Source organism: Lacerta agilis, chromosome 8 (assembly GCF_009819535.1).
Source record: "Lacerta agilis isolate rLacAgi1 chromosome 8, rLacAgi1.pri, whole genome shotgun sequence".
NCBI lineage: Eukaryota > Metazoa > Chordata > Lepidosauria > Squamata > Lacertidae > Lacerta > Lacerta agilis.
Window position 1 is genome coordinate 75,180,410 of NC_046319.1, and position 16,208 is coordinate 75,196,617.

At 47.4% G+C, this 16,208-nt stretch overlaps 1 protein-coding gene across 4 annotated transcripts in view; it reads right to left on the reverse strand.

Annotated features, from left to right (window-relative positions):
* Positions 1–16,208, reverse strand: part of BCAM (basal cell adhesion molecule (Lutheran blood group)) — a 63,285-nt gene that overhangs the window by 18,088 nt on the left and 28,989 nt on the right. For all 4 annotated transcript variants that reach the window (XM_033158358.1, XM_033158355.1, XM_033158357.1 and 1 more), the window contains exons 2-5: positions 5,257–5,390; positions 4,932–5,148; positions 1,846–1,916; positions 695–791 (exon numbers count right to left, since the gene is read on the reverse strand). In XM_033158358.1, the coding sequence (XP_033014249.1) occupies positions 695–791; positions 1,846–1,916; positions 4,932–5,148; positions 5,257–5,390 (519 nt within the window). The remainder of the gene's footprint in view (positions 1–694; positions 792–1,845; positions 1,917–4,931; positions 5,149–5,256; positions 5,391–16,208) is intronic.

Consider the following 16,208-nt stretch of genomic DNA (forward strand, 5'->3'; position numbering starts at 1 on the left):
GAGGAGCACAAGTATACCGGTGATGCAGAGAGTGAGGCCAGCCGGCCGAGGGGCACATGGGGAGGCGAGAACTCCGGAAACGGGATAGCACAAGGATATTTTTCAACACATCATTTTGGTGATTTGAAAGAAATACAGCGGTACCTCGGTTTTCAAATGTAATCTGTTCCGGAAGACCGTTCGAGTTCTGAAACATCCGAAAACTCAACAGCCAACAGCTCGGCCTCAGAATCTTGCATTCAGGCATGTTCAACTTCCAAGGAGTGTTCGAAAACCGAAATGTTTGTCAACGGAGACATTCGAAAACCGAGGCACCACGGTATATAAAATGGCAACTTCCGTGCAATTTAAGGATTTAGCAGCTATATATATGGTTTTCAGCTGTGTGGTGTTGTTTTAATGGTTGGTTTTAAGGTTCTGCAGGAATAGAGGGCTATTTTGAGTGATGCAGGCCTATTTTGAGGGGGAAAATAAATTTAAACAACAGGCAGCACTCTAGCACAGAGCAACCTGAGGAAAGGATTAGAGAGAGCACCTGTTTTGTCTACATTTATTCCAAATTAGCCTCAGGATGGCATAAGATGTTCAGTGGCAGTCAGGAACGTAAGACCGAAAATGGCAGTGGCAGTTGGGGATGTACCTAGAGCTATGTTTTCTCAGAAGGAAAGACAACAGCAGAAAACAGCTTCCTTACCCTTATTGCGTTCTGTGGAGGCATTCAGAGAGCGGCCATCTTTGTACCAGCTGATGGTTGGCACTGGGTTGGCATTTTTGCTGGTGCACGTTGCAATCTGGGGAGGAAGGAAAGGCATTGAATCACTGGTATGGTATGGCCCTGCTATGACCACTCTCCCTCACTCTCCTTAGGAGAGTTCTCCCAACTGGGATGTTAGTTAGCCTTATTTACAGTCACAGCCTCCCGCCTTGCCAGTGGGGCTGTACAAAAAAGAAAAGAAAAGAGGAAACGCTAAATTACGCTGGTTTCTGCAACCTTTCCTAACTTCCTGTTAATCGCTTCCCATAAAACATCCCGAAGCCATTTACAATTTAAAAAAAGAAAATAAAAGTTTTAGCTATAACACGGACACGGACTGGGTTACGATAATCTCTACTTTAAAAAGTCTTGTTGAAAAAGTAAGGCATTCAATAGGCACCAATAAGATAATACTGGCAAGGCTGAAGGCCCAATTTTTACGTCACTTGGAGAGGACCTCCTGAGGAGATGGCAGTTGGCTGGAGCACCATCTCCTGCCGAGCGCAGTGAGGGTTTTGCATGATTTATTCTTTCTGCTGATTATGGGGAGAGACAACGCTATATAGGGCAGAGAAGCCTGACTCCGGACAACTGGAAATCTTATTCAGTGGCGTCCCCTGAGATTCACCAGGCACAGCCCACACATTTTGAAGCACGAGAGCTAGAAAGATGCTTTCTTTCTTTTTTTAAATGGAACTCAAAACGGAGAAGTTCAAGTAGCTGAAATCTGAGACTGATGCCATACTTAATTCCCATGGAACTGTGGGGTCTTCCAACTTGAAGGGAAGCTAGATCCACATACCCAAGGGAAGTCTTAAAAACCTCCCTCACAATAATAATTACGGGGCAGGGAACACTCTCAAGGCTGTTTCCAGCTCATCCTCATCTATCTCTTTGAGCCATTTCACTCCAGCGCCAGGACAGGGGCTGGAGAAGGGCAAATTCCTCTAAGCATGTACAGAGTGCTCTCCCTCTGATGCAAAGGCTCCATGGTCAGTGCACCTATTCCAAGCCCTGAGGTCAGGAAATAAGGCTTTTGGGCCTTATTTTGTTTTATTTTTGTCTTTAAGAAAAGGATAGCAGCATCTCACCTCTGAGGCGTCCTCCTCAGTCACAGAGAGGGTCCTGCTGTTAGGTATGACCTCTGGGGATTCAGGTGCACCTGTTCCGAGGAGACAGTAGAGGTCAGACAAAATAGGGCCATTGACTACTCTGCTCAATTAAAAGACTTGCCATGTTCTGCGTGTACATCCCTGTTTATTAAGCTTTTCCTTTGAGGATGGGTCCTGAGTGGGTGACTATGCAAGGCGGGGCCTTTTCACCAGCGGCACCCAAACCGCGGAAATTCCTTCCTAGGAAGTCCCGCCTCCTCCCATCTTCATTCCCCAGATTCAAGGGGAAATGAAGAGATTGAAACTGGGTAAACAAGCCAGGAGCCCTGGTCTTGGAACAAAATTCAGGGCGATCTCACCCACAAAATGCAGGGCTCCCCCATCAGTAAACAGGTTTCCCAAAATTTGTGGTGTGAAAAGGAAGTTGGGTTTCCTGTCACAAGTCACTGATCAGTATGTGGTATGGAAGGTTGCTTATTTTGCTAAAAAGGCTGCTTTATATAATATAAGAATAAGTATGGAGGTACCTTGGAGATCTGAAAACACAAGCGACATACCTTGATATCAGTTTTGTATTAAACAAATGTTTTTTTTAAAGAATATGCTTTAATCTGTTTCATGGTTCAGTATGAATGTTTTCATTTTGCTAATCCTAATTATTAACTTTATGAATTACTGGTTATAAATAGAGAGTATTGAATTTTTGTGTGAGTTTCTGTTATCAGGTTTAAATTTTGTTATCTCGCTCGGTGCTGCTGCGGTTCAACGAAAAACACAATAGAAGTTATCTTATTCAATAAGCAAGGTTGGTGGGAGGGGGGGTGGACCCCAAAACAAACCAGCGCTGAGCTAGATTCCGGGACCACAAACCCCACTGCTTCCTCTCGATCAGAGAGGGGGAAATGATCGGGCGCCTCTGTTTATTAGCATGGAAGGTGTGTAGACAAACACAGCTGCTTCTCCCTGCCTGTACCGTTTGTGTTTGCAGGTGCATGACAGAGCCACTGGGAGCCCTTTGCTGTCCTGAGGTCAGGAAGGCTGATCTGAACCTGGAGACTGGAAGTTTGGAACATACAAGACCCGCCAGCATTAGGTTGCTGGAGGGGAAAGTACAGGCAGGATGAGAGATGCAAGCCACCTTTGGCAAAAGAGCGGAGGTGGAGTCTCCAGGTGTTTTGCTGCGGGCAGGGAAACGGTTTCGTAAGGGAAGGAATTACGCAACACCGGGCGAAGAAGCAGCTGGGTGCTGGAGGGAAAAGAGGTTGGCCTAGGTCCCTAGGAGGACTAGGTTGCAGGGAGTTATGATAGTCCTAGATGGGGGAGATCAATCAGGATAGCAAAGAGATGGGGGCACAGGGTATTTCTCGCCAGTTCAGAATGGGATCACTGAGCGATCTCCCTGCAATGCTACAATATGTTCCATCGGTGTTTTGATAGTCGAGGTTCCTGCACTGCAAGGGGGGTTGGATAAGATGACCCCACGGGTCCCTTCCAGCTCCACAGTTCTATGATGCTATTTCATCTCTAAGAAATTATATTATATCTTTCTCAAGCAGGACCAGCGTTAAGCAAGGCAAGGCTGCCACAAAACCAGGCTCAAGTTGTGTGTCTTGGTTTCTCAATTTGATCCTTCCTCGTGGTTCTGAACGTATTGCGGTATTTTATGGGTTGTGACTCCCTGTCATTTTTACTGATTATAGCAATTATTTTATTGTAATTGTTAAGAGTGAATTGCTATTTGATTGTCGTTTGCTGATAATTAAATTTCATTGCGTACTACTGTATTATATTCTAATGGGTTATTATTTTATTTTATGTAAGTTGTTTATTTTAAAGTTATGTGTCTATTGCGACTTATTTGCACTGGATCAGATTGTTATAAGGTGCTGTTTCTTCAGCTTGCAAACCACCTTGCGTATAGTAATATAGGAAGGCGGTATACAAATTAAAAGTGAAACGAAATGAAAAGGAACACACACAAAAACAGGGGCCTTCTAAGGAGATAAGGAAACAGGTTGACACAGGTTGAACTGATGCAAGGCAGGCATTTCACAATATCTTAACACAAAACACCAGCTTAGTTCTAATTTATTCACAGGTTAATGTGGAGGAAGACGCCTAGAGAGGACCGGCCTTATCATTAGGCAAGACAAGGGACACCTCAGGCTGCAGCTCTGAGGGCACCATTAAGCTGCCAATCATAATAATAGCATGAAATATTTTACCACCATTAGGGTGCTTTGGGTACCAGAAATATATTGGGCCATCTCAGGGCCTAGAACTTCCTCTCTGGGAGGATTCAGAGCTTGGCAGTGGGAATACGGAGATGACATAAAAGGGCCGAGACACCCGGAAAGAAGGGGGGAAACATCTCCTCAAGAAGGGCTGCGCAGCAGGGATTGTTTTTCTCTATCGATTGATTCACACAATGCTTTTAAGGGCTAGCCAAGCCAAGAAGAGCAAGATTCATTTTTACTGATTCACAATACAGCTACCTTAAGGGAGGGGGGAGAGGTCTCTGGCTCCAAGGATGCAAATCCCAGCCACAGGGACATATTTAAGCTTTGTGCCAGTTCATGTGGAGGCCTAAGGGTTAACCAAAAAACGGTGTGTTTGAAGGCAAGGTTGGGATCTGAAGGTGGAATCTGCAGGGCCAGTCCAAGACATTTTGCCGCCTGAGGCAGAGCAATAAATCTCCACCCGCCCGCAATTCTCATGCACAAAGCCTGAGGGCAGCAAAATTATTTTGGTCCCGGAGGCAGAAAATGCTACAAGCGCCTCTCCTCCTCCTTGCCAATCTACTAGCAATAATTTAGGTAGCTGGTCGTTTGCTAGCCTTCTTTTACAGCCAAAACCAGCAGCCTGAGGCGGCCGTTTCACACTGCCTCAACGGTAGGGCCGGCCCAAAGGAGAGTTTCAGGTGCAAGGGGAGCAAGGGTGGAGCCAGAAAACCTCTGAGCAGGCAGCGAAAACAAGGACAAGCTTTACGAGGGAAGGACAAGGAGACAAGAGGCAGGAGCGCCTCGCGGTCCGAATGGCGAGAGAAGCGATGATAGGAGCCTCACCGTACACCTTGAGCTGTGTCACTCCCATTCCGCTCCCTGCAGCGCCCGCCGTCACCTGGCAGGAGAAGGCTCTCTCGTCGATCACCTCGGCCGCTTTGATGACCAAACTGTGGCCGGCTTCCATGGAGGCGCGGTCCGTGTACTCGGTGCCTCGGTCCACCCCCTGCCGGCCCTGATCGCTGTAGGCCACACGCCTCTGCTCCCCGTTCTTGTCCGTCTGCGGAGGTTTTCACGGCCAAGGGCAAAAGGGCTGGTTACTAAGGGCGTCTAAAAGCACCACACCCCCAGCCGCCATTACCCGCCTTCCCAAGACCCGCATACTCACAATGAACCATTCCACCAGGGACAAGCCATTGTGACCTTCTGTGGTGTGTGCGCAGGAGATGGACACTTTGTGGCCTAGTTGGACTTCCAACAAAGCTGGGACCGATACTTGCACCTCTGCCTGGCATTCTGGGGCTGAGGGGAGGAGAAAAAGAATGAATAAATGAATAAGTGAATGGCGATCAGGACTGACCAGAAAACAACCTAAGGCCATGCTCAGCAGTAGATTTTGTCAGAGGTTTCCTCAAAATGGATAGGCCCAAGGCCCACCTGCCTAAGGACCTACCCAAGCAAGCTCCATATCCACCGTCAACGGTTCTTCCATAGCCCATATTTTTGCCCCCAAGCTGGCAACTTTTGGGCTTCCTTCAAGGGGGGCCAGATTCAGCTTGGGGGCCGCCAGTTGCTGACCTCTATCTTAACGGCTGTGTTGCTGTCAAGAGCTCCTTCACTGTAATCCTTACAAAGTGCTCAGTGCTGCTTACCATATTTTCATGCGGATGCAGCCAAAGTGCTTTCTCTCTCTCTCTCTCTCTCTCTCTCTCTCTCTCTCTCTCTCTCTCACACACACACACACACACACACACACACAATGCTGGACAGAGGGAAAGGGGCACATTTGTTACAGGCGCTATTTCCCGAAAACGTTAAATGCCAAAATTAATTACAGCACGAAACGGCACGTTTTCGGGTGTCGCAGTCATAAACACGTATTTTTATTTCAGCCACATAACGGTCTGAAAAGAGAATTGGACAACTTAACGGAGGACAAGGCTGTTGATAGCTCAGTTGGTTAGAGCGTGGTGCTGATGATGCCAAGGTTGCAGGTTCGATCCCCGTATGGGACAGCTGCATATCCCTGCGTTGCAGGGGGTTGGACTAGATTACCCCCAGGGTCCCTTCCAACTCTAGTATTCTATGATTCTTCCCATGATGGCTGTCAGCAATACTTCTGAATACTAATTTCTGGAAACTATGGGAAGCTGCCTTAAACCAAGTCAGGCCAATGCTCCATCTACCTCAGTGCTGCCTACACTGACCGGCAGCAGGTCTCCAGGCCTCCAGGCAAGGCCCGACCCGGAGATGCCAGGAATTGAACCGTGGGCCTTTGACAAGAAAGGGCAGTGCTCTGCCCCTGAGCTACGGCTCTCGTCCATCATTTTAAATAACCAAATAACAGCAACATGTTTTAGGATTTATGCAGCTCTCACAAAGTGTTTTTCAAAAGTGCTTCCTCTCAGGCCTCACCGGAGAAATCCTGCAAGATAGGCATTTATTCTCATATTGCAAAGGTTGAGGCTGAGAGGGGGGAGAAGAAGCCGGGTGGGGGGAGGGGGGGTTGGTTGGTTATTTGCCCAAAGCTATCTAATAAATTCAGAGCAGAGATGAAATCTGAACCGTGCACTTCCTGGCTCACAGCACTTGCTCTTATCTATTATGGTGCAGCGGCAGCTTTCGCCAGGCTATCTTTTCAACAAACAGGTCATCCCCCCCCTTCGCTGCGGTGTTATTTTTTTATTTTTGTAAACAGCGGCCCTTTCCTCTGCCCCATCCATGGCAACAGAAGGAGGAGGAGAAACATTGAAATTGGCAGCTCATCTTTTATCACAATGGGTAACATTCCCAATGGGGAGTAAGATGCCTCTGAAGAAAATGCAATTCATTTCTCTCGCCTCTAAACGCCTTGATTTGAAAGGTGTGAAACTTGTTTCTATATAGAATTATGATTCTCACAACATGTGAGGTCTCTCTCTCTCTCGTGCGTATGTGTGTGTGTGTGTGGTTGAAATTGGTCTTGGACAAAATGCCCTCAGCAGATTCTCTCCTTGCGCCTGTCATCACCAGTGACCGTTCTGAAAGGAGAAATTTGATGTTGATCTTAATCAGAAATTCCCCAAATCTGCACTTCTCGAAACGTGACTATTCTTTCAAAATTTGCACTTCTCTGAATTTTGCGGCGGAGTTCTCAAAGCAAAACCAAAGTGTACAAAGTCCTCAATTATAGTAAGGAAAACCACTTGCGCAAATGTGTACAGTGTTACCTGTGTTTTTGAACAGAATGCATTCCGGGAGTCCGTTCGACTCCCGGAACCATTCGAAAACCAAAGCACGGCTTCCGATTGGCTGCAAGAGCACCCTGCAGCCAATCGGAGGCTGCGCCGGATGTTCGGCTTCCGAAAATCATTCAAAAAAAAGGAACAATCACTTCTGGGTTTCGATCGTTCGAGAGGCGATTTGTTTGGGAGCCAAGGCGTTTGGCTTCCAAAGTACGGCTACACATTTATTAAACCTGTGTACATGTATGTACATTAGGACAGATTTCACCAAAAACGCTGGCAACTTCTCTGAAGGGCTTCCATGCTTTTTTTTTTTAAAAAAAAAAAACCTGCAAGTGGCTGCAGAGATATTGGGAGCGAGATTTAGGAAAGGGTTGTTGTGAGGATTAAACAAAATGGGGAGGAGAAACACGTACACAATCTTGAAATCCTTGGAAGATAAAGATGACATATAAATGTAATAAATAAATTAAATTAAATTTTAGTGTACGCCGTGAATGTGGCCCTAGCCTCCGCCAAAGAATCCTGGGAACTGTAGTTTGTTAAGAGCACCGAGAGTTGTTAGGAGACCCCCTATTCCCCTCCCAGAGCTGCGCTTCCCATGGTAATTTAACCATCCGCCTCTCTTCCCAAGCAACTCTGGGAATTGCAAATATGTGGAAAGGCAGACATGTTGCGTTCGGCAGCAACCTTGACATTCACCCCAAAGTCCTGCCCTGAGGGCTGTGCTGGGGGGGTCTCCACAACTGTTGAAAACGATCAGATCCCCGCAGTACTCAACAAACATTTTCTAACATCAGTTTCCCCCGCCGCTGTTGAGAGAGATGGTTCCAAAGGGAAGTTTGCCCTCGAAAGTTTCAAAGCTGCAAAGCAGGACCACCGAATGCCTGGCTCCTCTTTCCTCAGCCTTTCTAAAAATATCCATGGCCGGTTCCCTCTCTCTCTCTGCTGCGGTGTCTTAGAAGCAGATAAGGGCCAGGGCAGCTTGGCCTTAAGTGGAAAACGCAATCCTTTTATTCTCCACTTGCTGGCTACCAGAAGACCGCCTAATGCTTATGGCCCAGAAGCCACATCCTTTGCAACATCCTGCGGAGAAATTACAAATTCTATGTTTAAAGCCCCAGAGGTATGATGCTGCAACTTCCAGTTTTACTACTAGAATAAAGTGGGGTTTGAGGATACCCTGCCAATTGTACCCAATCCTCCCATGCCACATAGGATTGTAGCTGGTATGCGTGTACTAATTAATACCCCTCCAAATATTACTATTTTTATTATACGGACTTTCCTTTGAGGTTTTAAAGCAGGGTACAGGTGGCCGTCTGTCATGGATGCTATAGACGAGATTCCTGCATTGCAGGGGGTTGGACAAGATGACCCTCAGGGTCTCTTCCAAGTCTACAACTATATGATCAATACCCTTCCAGATATACCACCTTTCCTCCTTCCATACGCAACTCAACAATCTGCAAGCCTACACAGGGTTTTTACATTCCTGCACGTACACACAAACGCACACAGAACCAAAACTGCACCTTTCCAATTTGCAGAGAAACAACAGCACAGTGGAAGAGCAGGAGCTAACCATAGTTTGCTGACCCGGGTGTCATGGCAAACTATGGTTAGCTCCAAACAGGAAACGGGGAAGTGAAGCTGCACAGAATAAGGGGACGGGGAATATGTGAGCCCATGGTTTATACCCAGTCCTCCAAACCATGGTTAGGGGATCATCTGAACTGAGCAATGGGTCTTTTCATCATAACAATGTTAACCACGGTTTAGCGTTATGTGTGTGAGTTGTAGGGAGACTCTGGTTTGTGCGGCATCACACACAAACACCTAACACACAGAGAGAGCTTCCTCTATTACATTGTATGTTGTGCATTTCTCATGCACTCAAAAAGGACAAACATGCCCCCTTTTCCTCCATCAAATATCAGATATTATATGCCTTTAGCTACACTTAAGGCAATGTTGATTAAGAATTGCTGGGAGGAGCTGGTATGAAGCATGGGGGGGGGGGAGAAGAGGAGAGAAGAGGAATAAAGCAGCTATCTGGCATTGAGGGGTGGGGTATGTGTGAAAGGAGAGAGAGAAATTGGCGATATGAAAGGGCCCACAAGGAAGCAAGCAAGCCGGCAGCTGCTTGGGATTCCAGGCTGGCGCTGAGGGCTTTGTTCCAGGATAAGCCCCTCCAAATGAGGGGGGGGGGGGGGAGAGCCAGCTTTCATCTCCCAGCCGGGTAATGGAGAGGGGGGGGGGGTTCTGGCAAGGCAGAATGCCCAGAAACTGCTGAGCGCCAGGGAACCAGCTGGGAAAACCCAGGAAAGAAAAAGAGATTGATTCATAAACACTGGTGCATAGACAGAAGCCTCCTCGTCTTCATGTAACATCTCAAACCAAGGCAGACGGAGGAACGGACAGGTCCTGTCCCGTCCCCCCCATCCCCCGCATCCCCAAGGGTACCCAAAGTTAGAGGCGGCGACAGGGCTATGATAAGCTCCTCTGTAAAAGACTCTCTGGGAAGTAGGGAAGGAAGGAACTTATTCGGACTGCAGAGCAGGCAGGCACAAGGCCCAGAGACAGGGAGGGATTGCAAGGTCTAAAGGACGCTGGGTGGATACAATGCCCAAGGGAAGTGGCAGAGGCATCACTGTCTCTGGGGTACAACACACAAATGCCTCCCCCCCCCTTTTGGTTACACTCAGCTGCTTAAGATTTTGAAAGGAAAGCTTGCTTACTAAGGGTGATGGTGGGGTGGATGTTTGCGTTGCAGGGGAAATACAGTGGTACCTCTGGTTACGTACTTAATTCGTTCCGGAGGTCCGTTCTTAACCTGAAACTGTTCTTAACCTGAAGCACCACTTTAGCTAATGGGGCCTCCCGCGACTGCCGCTGCTAACTGTATCCCTTGTGTGAAACACTTCCAGCAATCTGCAATCCTCCTGGGGGGAAGGGGTGTAGCGTAGCTCAGGGGTACAGAATGTGTCTTGTATGCATAAGGTCCCGGGTTCAATCCTGAGCATCTCCAGGTAAGGCTCAGAACTTCCCTTGCCTAAAACTCTGGAAAGCAGGTGCCTGCTAGTGAGACTGCGTCTTCGTGGTGCTAATTTCTCCTCCGCTCTCTTCATGCCTCTCCTGGTTCTGGGAGACAAGGGAAGAGGGGAGCTTGTTGCAGCAGGAGGGGGAGACATCCCTGACTCTTCACCAGACTGACTCCTCTGTGCCTCTTGGCCTCTCTTGCTTCAGCTTCAGCTTCTGCCTCTGATTCTGGAGTTCTCTCTGCCACATACTCCCCCTGCTCACCAAAGTCTGTTACTTCTTCAGCTTCTGCCACCTCCTTTTCCCAGTCTTCACCCTAGGAAACTGCATTATACCAAAGTCAGACTATTGCTCCATCTAGTTCAGTGCTGTCTACAATGTGAGGCAGTGGCTCTCCAGGGTTTCCGACAGGAAGTTTCTCCCAGTCCTACCTGGAGATTATCAGGGATTCAACCAAAGGCTTTTTACATCCAAAACCGGTGTATTGCCATGGAACACAACACTACTGTTTTGTTAATGCCCGCTGCTAGATATTACGCAGAACACGTGGCCCACAGTTTTCTGGGAGTTGATTGGGCCGCCCAGGTCAACCATTATGTAGATAAACTGCACCTGTCCAAATGCCTTTATTAGTTCTCCAATTGACAACCCACCTGGTCCCAGGGCAGATTTTGGCAATACAGTATAACATCACAACATGCCAACCACAAAACCAATACCCTCTCATCTATCTCTCTGGCCATTTACCGGTAATTCTGTCTGAATTAAATTAAAACAAAATTAAACTCCGTCCCAGGAGCTGCAAAGGATTATGATTGTTTTACAACGGCAACCACAAAGTGCCTTTTTCCGTGTAAATAAAGTGGCTGAAGTGGGGGAGAAAAAGGAGGCCAGTAAGGAGCAGAAGTTTATGTGAAAGGTTTGCAAGCTAAGTTTAGCTCCAGTAAGAAAAGCAATTTCCTAGACTGAGAAAGTGCTGAGAGTCATTTATTATCTGCTAAATACATTTTGTATGACACCCTTCATCCAGAGGTCACGGGGCAGTTCACAACACGAAAATACAAAATGGGAACACAAAATACGAAATAAAACAAAAACAAGACAATAACTCTCCTCCTACAAGCACATTTATAAGGCCATAGAATCAAAGGCCTGGTTGAAGAGGAACATTTCCACCTGGTGCCTAAAGATATGCAGGCGAGACTCCCTGGGGAGAGCATCCCACAAACGGGGAGCAACCACAGAAAAGGCCCCATTCTCAAGTTGCCACCCTCCAGACCTCTCGTGGAGGAGGCACACAAAGAAGGGCCTCAGATGATGATCGCAGGGTCCGGGTTGGTTCATATGGAGAGAAACCGTCCTTGAAGTACTGCGGTCTTCAGCACAGGTATTCTGTTCACTGTTCTTTAATTCCAAGTCTTTTGCACGTAATTCTGCCTTGCAGATTCCGGGGTTCTAGAAGTCTGCCTACCCCTGTTCTGAATAACTATTAGAGGTTCGGGGATAGCCTTGGGTTTATGTAAGTGCTGCCACCCTAGAATGTTTTACGGGGAAAGAGAAAACAGGTGCCCCCAGACAGAAGAGGAAATGAAATTGGAAATTAAGAGCACAGCAGGAACAGAGAGGCCAAATCAAAAGCTTTCAGCTCCTGGCATTATTCAGATGCAAACGCCTTTGTGCTAAAGGACCAGCAGCAAAGCTCAAACAACCCTGTGGCAAAGAGATGCATAAGCAGCTGGCCTGGCAACTTAAAAAGATTTTAGCTTCAAGGCCAACCATTCCCAAATATCCTCCCACACCCCTCTTACCCGTGGTGCTTAACCCTTTTCTCTCTCTCTTTTTGGGGATGTTTCTGTCCCACTCTGATTTCTGGGAGCTCAGAGGAGAACTACTGCACTTTATAAGGGAACGTGGGGCTGGGGCTGAATGGGACAGGACCACGTCAAGTTCTCTTTCCTTGTGTCCCAACCAGTAGAGCAATGGTTCAGGGCACAGGGCAAAGGGTGTGTGTGTCTCAAATACCCCTTACTATTTCTGCAACGGGGTCCCTGTCTCCAACGTCAGTGTGAAAGTGGGGATTCGTAGCCACTCCTTGCAAAGCTAAGCCTTTAGGAACACTGAAAACACAAGTGGTTTCGGTTTCAAGAGAACGGTGTGCAATAATAATAATAATAATAACAGTTTTATTATGTATATGCCCCCCAATCTGACTGGGTTGCCCCAGCCACTCTGGGTGGCTCCCAGCAAAATATTAAACACACAATAAAACATCAAACATTAAAAACTTCCCTGTACAGGGCTGCCTTCGGATGTCTCCTAAAAGTCAAATAGTTGTTTATCTCTTTGACATTTGGGAGGGTGTTCCACAGGGTGGGGGCCACTACCGAGAAGGCCCTCTGCCTGGTTCCCTGTAACCTCACTTCTTGCAGTGAGGGAACTGCCAGAAGGCCCTCGGAGCTGGACCTCAGTGCCCGGGCTGAACGATGGGAGTGGAGACGCTCCTTCAGGTATACAGGGCCGGGGCCGTTTAGTTCTGTTGTGCCCAATGGAACTTCACAGAAAACATAACCTAAGTCACTCCGAAAGAATAACCTCTGAAGACAGTTTGGAAACTCCAGCTGGTGCAGAATTTGGCAGCTAGGCAAGATGGTTTGAGCATACTGCACCGATCCTGGCCCGACTGCACTGGCTGCTGATTAGTTTCTGGGTCAAATTCAAAGAGCTGGTTTTGACCTATAAAGCTTTTAACAGCTTAGGATCGCAATAACTCAAAGACCATCTCTCCTCATATGAACCGACCTGGACCCTGTGGTCGTCATCTGAGGCCCTTCTTCATGTGCCTCCTCCACCAGAGGGTCCGGAGGGTGGCAACATGAGAACGTGCCCTTTCTGTGGTGGCCCCCCACTTGTGAAATGCTCTCCTCTCCTTTCCTCTCCCCAGCACCAGCATAAACCATTAAAAACAGCACCATATTTACCCAAATATCACAGGCCCAAACCAGGCCGTTGAGAAGAGGCCTTTTAGTTGATAAATTTAGAGAAGAAAATGAATTGATACACCGGCTCCATTTTATGAAAACCAAAGCCCTGGGGCTTTGGCCTTGTTAGTCTGGGCAATAACAGCTTCGATCTCAGACACCAGGAAAAAATACATGAATCAAGGCCAAGCATTCTTGACTGTTCTGCAACGTTTTGGAGTAGATGCACCCATAATCACTCTCCGTATAATGCCGTTTTGCATGCCGAGGTACGGAGGGGTGATTCACAGCAGAAAGACATGAAGACACAGGGCAAGTTCGTAAAAGAAAGACCACGTGGTGTTGTTTTAAAATGCCCAAGCCCTACAGATGCTGAGCAAACCCAACTCGGGGTTTCTCTCTTGGGAGAAGCTGAAGCTTTGGTAAAGAGGGTTGAAAGTGGGGGAGTGGTTACAGAACAAGCCCTTACCATTCTCCTTCCTGCAGCAGGATAAAACACGCTCCTGAGAAGGCAATTGCCCCGGAGCGAGTGACAAAATGAAGCCGAGAAAATACTGAGCATTCCTTTCTTGCATATGGTGAGATGTGTGACAGGCAAGTCCTGAGATCCAGTCCTCACACAGGGGCATACTAACAGGTTTCTCTGAAAACTAAGCAAGTTGATTTATTCACTTTGAAATTTGCTTTTTTTCCTAGTTGCGGAACAGTGAGAGGAGGCAATAACTCAATTCCCCCTCCAATTCTCAGCCTCCTGAGTTGCAGATGCAACTCGGGTAAACACCTTATTATCAAAACTCAGAAGAGCTTCAGATGTATTTTGTTGTTGTTGTTCAGTCGTGTCAGACTCTTCGTGACCCCATGGACCAGAGCACGCCAGGCACGCCTATCCTTCACTGCCTCTTGCAGTTTGGCCAAACTCATGTTGGTAGCTTCGAGAACACTGTCCAACCATCTCATCCTCTGTCGTCCCCTTCTCCTTGTGCCCTCCATCTTTCCCAACATCAGGGTCTTTTCTAGGGAGTCTTCTCTTCTCATGAGGCGGCCAAAGTACTGGAGCCTCAACTTCAGGACCTGTCCTTCAGATGTATTACGCACCCCTATATCGTGATTCTGAGAGACAGCATTGTGATTTTGAATGTTTAGGGACAACCGCTTTATGGCTCTGAACGAATTTAGCTCCACAGCATAGCTCCTGTAGTCTAACTATGGCTCGGCATAATGTCCAAGTTGACAGACCGTGACTCACAACTGGACAGCAAACTGGAATCCAAAACTGTAGTTTTAAGTGGGTTTGCAAACCACGCTTTAGGTTAACTTAGGATTGGTACGTTTGAGTTGACAAACCCTCATTTTGGCTGGGGCAAGGCAATGGAAAGGAGGAGGGCACCCCTGTCCCCATCAATTAAATCATTTTGGCAGATATACCTTGCCTTGGCCCAGGTGAAAAATGTTCTGTTTGTTTACATTCACCTTTCTTCACAACCACTGACTCCCAGCCTCCATTAAATATGGCTGGAAGACTTTGCAAAAGGAGACTTGCGACCTCCGTTTGCAAAGAGCTGAAACCGTCCATTTTCTCATTTGTCTCCAGCATGACACTTAAGCAACAAGAAAATAAACAATAGCTCACTCCTGGCCTCAGCCTAGAAATTACACAAAAGACCGGCGCGGAAATGTTGCAATATGTCCACCGGCTGTAGTCTTCCCCTCGCCAAGCACATGCTTAATTGTATGCAAATGAGGTTAATTATGTATAAATAAGATGGGCAGGTTATCTGCCGCCTGTCAGCTCACAATGCGGCTGCCGAAGCTGAACCAACTGTCGGCCACAGAGGTGGCAAAGCTGAACTACAACAGCAAATATGCATTGTTACATTAATCTCCTCTACAGTAAATCCAGTAGTGGAAAACTGATGGTCCTAACCGAAGCAATTAAAAATCTCTCTCCCTCCCTCCCTCTTCCCCTGTCTCTCGTTTATATTGCTTACAGACATTTTTAAATTTTAGACCATTCAGCATGCTTTGCACATAATAATATGTGAGTTTCGACTTGGTTAACTGATGGAAAACAAGGCAGTGTCTCTCCCCCCCCCTTTCCTTTCAGTGCTTTGTTTGTTAGGGCTGGGCAATATCTGGTTTTCAGCATCACGATATATCACCAGCTAAGCATCACGATATATCAATATATTACGATGTCTGGTAATGATGGAGCTATGAAGAGACCCCCCCTGTCTGGCTGTATCTTGCGACTGAATGCGGATGTGGAGCTCTGTTTTTCTACAATATATTCTACAATAAACATTACCAAAACAACAACAACAACAACAACCCTGAAAATGGATGCCCTCTGGCTTAGGACTGGGTTTGCCTGCATCCCTGATGTTCAGAGTGCAAGTCAAGTCTCCCGTGGGAAGGAGGCCGAGACAGATGCCAGCGACTGGCAGTCTGTACCAGAAGGCAGCTTGCCAGCTTGCTGCCACCCTGCAGCAGTGAAAACAGAGCTTGTGTGACGCCATGCCTCACAAGAATGGTCAAAAACACCAGGAATCAAAAACACACACACCCATTTTCCCTTCACCTGAGGTGTATCTCCCTCCAGGGGCCTAAAACCGTGTGGAGCCATATAGGCCCACACGCCTTTCTCTAGTCCCCAGGGTGATCTGCCAGGCCCGTTTTTGTCTTGGGATTATTTCATTTTATTTTGGGGACATTAAACTTGGGAAGGCCAACCAGCTGTTTCCATCATGACTGAGAAAGGACGAGAATGAGGACCTCTGGCCCACATCCAGAGGCTCTTTGGTCAGGCTGGGCCTTGTCGGTTCGGGCCTGTCAAGCACACTTTCCCCCAGAGCCATGCTCCAGCCTGCGCATCGAAG